General features: G+C 40.0%; 1 protein-coding gene across 2 annotated transcripts; it reads right to left on the bottom strand.

Moving 5' to 3' along the window:
* Positions 1–1003: 1003 nt before the first annotated feature.
* Positions 1004–6695, bottom strand: tnfrsf13b (TNF receptor superfamily member 13B). 2 transcript variants are annotated; one of them, XM_023340645.1, is made up of 5 exons: positions 6527–6695; positions 4208–4343; positions 3487–3603; positions 2494–2793; positions 1004–2418 (listed from the first exon to the last, which is right to left on the bottom strand). In XM_023340645.1, the coding sequence occupies exons 2-5, from the start codon at positions 4320–4322 to the stop codon at positions 2201–2203; spliced, it is 750 nt and encodes a 249-aa protein (XP_023196413.1). In that variant the 5' UTR covers positions 4323–4343; positions 6527–6695; the 3' UTR covers positions 1004–2200. The 2 variants fall into 2 exon arrangements, with proteins under 2 accessions (XP_023196413.1, XP_023196414.1); XM_023340646.1 differs by lacking the exon at positions 6527–6695 and adding an exon at positions 6012–6066.
* Positions 6696–7004: the final 309 nt, after the last annotated feature.

The following is a 7004-nucleotide window of genomic DNA, read 5'->3' as shown; positions in this document are numbered from 1 at the left end:
CAGTTTACGTTTGTTTATTTGGCGGCTTGACGCTCTTTCTGCTAGCTAAATGCGCGGTCTGTGTGCGAGTTTACCAGTGTTTATTTTATTTTATTTTTATTTTTTTGTGGGTTTTTTTCGGGAAATGAACCGCTGACGGGGACACCCCATCATTCTCCATTGTGACATCTTCCGCAGTCTTCCTCAGTGTTACGCTAGACTGGGAGAGTTGAACAGTTAAATCAAGTCAAAACGTTTGTCACAAAGAGTAGAAATGAAGCAAATGTTGTACCTTCTCATCCTCCTCTGGAAGTATCAGGTAAACCACCTGAGTCTGGGAACCAGCGTCCTCCCCCTCACACGGGTAGGCTTTGCTTTCCTGTCTTTATTATTTAGTATATATGCGGGCATTTACGTTTGTGCGTGTGTCACATTATCGCATACACGAATTTGGACTTGTTAAAGTGGTTGAAATCATGATCTGTTGTTAATAACAGGCCCAACACCTTCACACGCCAAAGCAGACGATGGATGTGAGGGGGTTTGTTTTATAGGGTCAGACAGGGTCAAAGCCAAGTGGACATGCATATAAAAACATTCCTTTTGGAAATGCTGAGCCAGAAACTGAAACCAAAACACCCAATTGAATGATTAACATTGGATTGAAAAATTAATAACCCAACATTTTTATGAGGTTTGTTTACACTTTTCTATCCTCTACAATGTTCCTTCCTTGAGTTCCCACTTCAGAAAGGCTGATGCCCTCATACTGAAACCTTGTGATTTTATGTTTAATAATAAAAACTAGTCAAGAGTTTGTGTTTCAGGTCGAGTTATCAGTCAACCACTGATCAGCTTCTGTAGTGACTCAGAATTCTCAACACTGAACTGGTTTTTCCCAAGACGGCTGTAAAAGCTGTAGGTATTCAGCTTTGAGACGATCTCTACCCAGTCTTTTTAGAAATGACTGCGGGAACCTTTGACCTTTACACCTGTTCGTAGTAGTCAACTATTTCTGCTCGTTTTACCACTCAGTGGGATTCTCTTTATTTGTCATGTTTCGTTTTCTCAGGCAAACAAGCAAATGCCTACGAAAACGTAGCAAAGCACTTTACATAGAGTTGAACCGTTGAAAACAAACTGAATGACATCAAGCAAATCTTTACAGAAGCAATATTCTCACAATTTGTCTCGTTAAAACAATAACTTTAGCATGATTTATTGGGATTTTGAGGAAAAAAATGCTGCCAAACGTTGGGTACAGTTGACCTGTGGTATTGGGAGAGGACTAAAACCACCTGCGAATACTTAAAATCTGTGAATACTTCAGACTCTCCATCAAAAACATTTATAATTGCCTATTTCAATGGTCTAAAAATTGAATATACCTTCATATACATTAATATATCTTAGCATTATCCCAGATGCTAGCATCTACTGTCTTCCTTATATTTATTCTTGGAGGGGTTGGGCGGGGGGCTTCCAGTCAGTGGCAAGTAAAATTAATGGTGCTCCTGGATTGGCTAGTTTGCATGTCAAGTAGCATTGTCAAAGTATTTCTGCTTCCCAAAATCTTTTTTATTTTGAATATTTAAGACATGCTCCAGGGGGAAAAAATCAGCAAATCTTTCACAAATTTGGAGTTATGTCCAAAGAAATGTGACTCTGTGAATACTAAATGTCAAAATGGGCGGGGGGTCCACTTTATTGCATTTAGGCAAATATTACGCTCGCTTCACTAATTACTCGTTTTTGTTGGTTTGCCACAAAAATCTTAATAAAATCCACTAAGTCTGTGTTTGCAGCGTGACAAAATGTGATATTTTATGTCGTTGCAAGCCAGTGTAACCAGAGTTGCCCTGTTGCTCCTCGACTGTATTTTAAGTGCCGTCATGAAAAAACTATACAGAAAAATGTCAGAGCAGATGTTACGCTTTGAGAAACATGAGGTAAAACCTCAAAACCTTAAAAGTTTGTTTTATGTGTCTGCCATAGTCCTAGTTAGATCTTAGTTTGAACAAAGTATCATGGTTGCTTTTTGGGCCTAAAATATTGCAGGTCACCACAAAGTTCTGCCTTTTACCGCTGAGCACTCCCTTATCAGTCAACTGTGCATTAACTAGCAACCTCCAATATCCCAAGTAGAAATCCTCCAGCTGTAGTTTTGCAGACGGACCTCATCCCACTGCTGCCTCCTGCTGTGCTTTTGGACCTGAGGCGCTCAGGTTGCCCCCGTCCACAGGGAACCCCCGTTTTGGACGTGGGCTGTATGAAGGATGCCCTGCTGGTAGAATGAATAGGATGGCCTCTGCCGTCTGTTGCTGTCCTGGCTGAGCTCCCTCAGGTCAGGGAAACAGTGGACGCACACGCAGGTCTCCGTTGGGTAGGAGTCCTCTGATGACTCACGGCAGGGGGGATAAGTTGAACTGGACGGACAATCTAGAAAAGACAGGAATAATATTTCAGCAAAAGTAACTACACCAATCGGGTCTGTTGGGTTTTTACCACACCAACCTTTGAGGCTTCTTTCGGTCTGACTCTCTGGAAAGCCAGACTCCTGTCCTGGCTGAACAGCACTCGTCTGCTTCTGGTTTTTGGTACTTGTGGGTTTGGTGTTTGAGTTTTTGGCCTTTCCTCTCCTCAGAAACACAACCAAGGCGAGACACAGGCTGGAAAGCAGCAGTATTGTGCATAAACCTAGGAGGGCGTACAATTGGATGGCAGGGTCCAAAGGTCCTAGTGGTGGCTTGGTGTTCACTGCCTGCTTGCTAACTTCAGAAGGGAGTCTTTTGGTCGCCGTCAGAGGTGACTGAGCTGAAGGAGGAAACAAAAAGAATATCTTACTGATGCCTCTTAGTGTTGTCGAGTCTTAAATGCCTCCTACTGCTTCTGGACTTGTTCTGTGCTTTGCTTCATACATAGGCGCTGGATCCTCGACTTTTGAGAAATGATTGCTCACTGCAAACATGGACTCTGTTGAAGTGTGAATCGACTGGATCTAATTTTGCCCAATCGCCAATGTTTGACCGTGACATATGTATTGCGTCTGGTCGATGAAGCTTACCGGATGTTGCTGGCATTGTAAGCAACCCACTGAATAAGGCGACAACATCTTTGTGAGCAGTAACGTCAAATATTCCTATTGCTCCGACTTTAATTGGACAACATTTGGATGCGTGGCCAACACCAACTGAATGGCTGTGTTCACGTCCTCTGCTGCCATTGCCTAAACTACAACCCATTATAGACAGACAACAATTTTAAAAACCACAAAAATCAAGGTCTTGCTAATTGGCCCATTTGAAATTCAACTGGAAAAATCAAGCTCAGTGGGAGAAATTCTCAGACGGAGCACTGAAGGGAGATAGGAATCGAGTGGAATTGCGTGGCAAGACGATGGCCAGGCTAGGACTTCCTAGTTTTTTCTGCCTGGAATTTTTCTGGAATACTTGACTGTAAATCTGGCCTTTATTTCAAAACTGGAATCCCTGGCAGAGTGGTACTTACTCGGGCAGTGTGGGGAGCACTCTGCTGGATGTTTACCACAAATGTCTGCACACTTCATACATCTCCTCACCAGCCTGTCGTAGTAGTGGCCGGGCTTAGCCCTGCAGAGTGCAGGCTCTTATGGAAAGAAAAGTGAAAGGAGTTAGAAAAACAAGACTTTGGACACTTAACGTATTTCATTTTTGTAATATCAGCAAGTGCGATCTTCAATGTGGTATTTCCGTGGGATCATATACTTGTGACCATAAGTTTACATACGCAGGATAAAAAAGTAACAGTAACACTTTTTGTCCCTCAATGTCTCTAGACCAAATTTCTCTTGATTTAGGTCTGTCAGAATTACCAAAATTATCATTTGGTAAATGTCACAATAATGATTGAAAGAACATGTCAGAGACTTATTTATTGACTTTAAGATTAGAAGTTTACATACATTCCCTCAGTACTTGTTGGCAATGTCTTTGGACTGACTGACTTGACTCAAAGCCCAAATAAAGGTAATCAAACTGACATGAAACAAAATAATTTTGCTGTGATCTAATTTTGGGCAGTGAGGAAAAATGTGTACGTATTGTTACTCAATGTATGTAAACTTCCGGATTCAACTGCTTGCGATAGAATGACGCAGCATAGAGAACAACTGAAGTGGAGGAAAAAATAATGTGTTTTCAAAATGTCGTTTTCCCCAAAACATCTGAAAATGATGGAATGCTTTACTCACCACAGTAAACGGCACAACTGGGGGATGCAGGCAGTTGCTGACATAATATGCGACAGGGGACACATGATCTGGTCAAGGCATCTAGCTGCTCACCCTCTTTGCATCTTTTACCCATCGCCCCCCAGAGGCCCTCACTCTGAAAAGAACACACACCCACACAGAGCAGACATCCATATGAAATATAAGCACACTTTTAAATAGTCAAAGTGGGCAGGTGTATGGTCTTTAATAACTGATTAAGCCTCTGATATGTCACAGGATTAGATTTAGTTTTTGGTGATTTGGGGGTGATGTGGTCTTATAGGTTTCAATAAAATCCATGAAGTCATCTTTCTGTGGAGCAAACTTGATTTATCACTCTCTTATATAATCCCATTAAGAGTTTGTGGTTTTAACATGGCAGAATGTCAAAAGCTTCCACATATCCAGCTGCTGTTATTCAATGAGCTTGTTCATAATTTAAGAAAACTGCTTTCTACTGTTGCTGAGATCTTTGATTCTGATATAAGTGTTGTAAGAAGAAACTCTTGGTAGACCATATCTGAAGTGAGACTCAGTCTAGCTTTAGGGCAGGTCATAGTGCCATAATCGTAATTATGCTGCCAACAAATGACGTTACGAAGGCCTTGCATATGAGGCAGCTTTGTGATGCCAGGTTTGTGAAAGTCTTCAAGCTTCTGCTCCAAGATGTTGGGTTGAGTCGTTGAGCTACAGGCTAGCAGAAAAATGTACAGAACACACTGTGTTACTGCAGATGGATATAAGTTTAGTTTGAAATGGATTCTACCAAAGCTCAAAATTAGGTCCAATTTTATAACCTTTTTTGTTTTTTTAAATTAATATTTGGAAGAATATATCTACAGCCAAAGTGAAGCTTTATGCAGATGACGCCATGATTTCTTTTTTTTTAGCTGGCTCTATTCTGTCGCAGGTAGTTAATAAATGTCAAACTGCATAATGAATGCTTATAGGTTTTTGACTTAAAGTTGGTTCTAAATTTGTAGAGATAAATCTGAACACTAAAGTAATGTAGTTTTATTTGGAAATTGTCTTCTACTTTCCCCAAAACCTCAGCTGGATGTTATGTTTTCTTTCAGAGTGAAACTTGAGGCTTTAGTTTAAAATAGCTGGGGGTCAGACTGGGCTTTAAAATTCAATATAGGGCTTGTTCAGAAAAAAAGTTAATTCGGGCTCTACTTTTGAACTTTGTCGATTCCCATATTTTGTTTATGCTTACTATTGCACTTTGCTGTTTAGGCTTTAAAAAAAATCATGGCCCTTTATATTTCATAAGAAATTTATACTACAAAACACATCAGTGGGTAATCTGATTACTCGGCCTTTGTTAAGCCTGAAGAGACACTGGTATATTTTTTATGAAGCTTTACTGAATAAATTCCTGTCTGAGAATATTTTTAGGATCTTTAAACACATAAAATGTGTTTAATCTGCTGACATTGAACAAACTTCCTTTTTAGAATTTTGGCAGCACAGTATTGCCTAATTTTGTAACGTGACCTTGAATGATCTTCAGAGTACACAAAAGCTTAACGCTTTGGTCCTTCTGGAAAACGTCTACAGTTGAATAGTTCAAACACTGGAGCCACATATCACTCATGCCAGTTAAATATGATATTATTTGTGTACATATTTGTACTTGGAGTTTCAGCTGAGTTTTTCTGCCGTTATAAACACCGCTTCTTCTTCTGGTGTTTTGAGACGCTTTCTGAGCAAACATGGCAAAAGTTAGAGCGATTTTCCCCTCGCCATTAAAAAAGAAAAGAAAGAAAAGAAACATAATTACCAAAATCTCAGCTTGGCCTGAGCTCAAACGCGTTTGTCTCTTTAGAGTTTGTATCTTCTTGTTCTCTCTCTGCTCCAGCGAGCAGTGAAGCAGCGGAGTGTGAAAAGCTCACAGATCTCCTCCACCCTCAGCTGCCTTCGCGCTCAGAGCTGCGGGCCTGATTTATTCTTGAGTACATCTGTCACACCCCAGCAACCAGCAGCCTGTCGTTTTTCTTTTTTCGGATTTACCAAGCACTACTACCTGCGACTACTTTAAACGTGTTGAAAAAAAAGAAAAGAAAACTAAAATAAAAACTTCACAATTGTAATTTGTGTTTTCTGTTATTTGGCGCCTTTCTCAGGCTGCCTTTTCTGATTTCTTGTTTGTTTCTGTGTAAATTCAACTACAGAAAGAATTGAGCTACGTATGGCTACTCAACGGATGATATCAAAACTTTCTATGTAAGCATTCAACGTATTCAAAAATGCCAAAAGAAAATTGATTTTCCTTTTTCTGCAGGAGAGATCACTTACCCTGTGAGACGAAGGGAGAATCTGTTTTTGAAGACAACGGTGTGAGAGAAACGGTCCTGTTTTTCTGCATGGAAGCTAATTTGGATATGATGTCGCTGTTTGGTGCGGGACTTCCCCCTCTGTGTGTTAGGAGGATCCCCACCCTCACCATCACCCTTAACACTCACACACAGAGGTAAGACCCCCATAAAGTCTGAATATCATTAGGACTTATCATGTAACTTTGTATTGTGTCTTAAATACTAAATGAAAAGTTATTACATTTGATTTGGAAGTCTAAAATCCAAAGATTTTATCAAATAATATATATAAAAAAGTATTTCAGCAGCTGAGGTATGTGGTAATTGCAAGATAATTAAGCAATTACTTAACGACTGACTTTTTTTAAAGGACTTCAGCTAAGAAAAATACAAATTAATCTATTTTATTTTGGGACTGGATTTAGTGCAGAATGTTCAAATAGCTCCTTTATAATCGT

This window comes from Xiphophorus maculatus, chromosome 10 (genome assembly GCF_002775205.1).
Source record: "Xiphophorus maculatus strain JP 163 A chromosome 10, X_maculatus-5.0-male, whole genome shotgun sequence".
Lineage (NCBI taxonomy): Eukaryota > Metazoa > Chordata > Actinopteri > Cyprinodontiformes > Poeciliidae > Xiphophorus > Xiphophorus maculatus.
The sequence above is the reverse complement of the archived record's forward strand: the minus strand, read 5'-3'. Positions and strand labels throughout refer to the sequence as shown.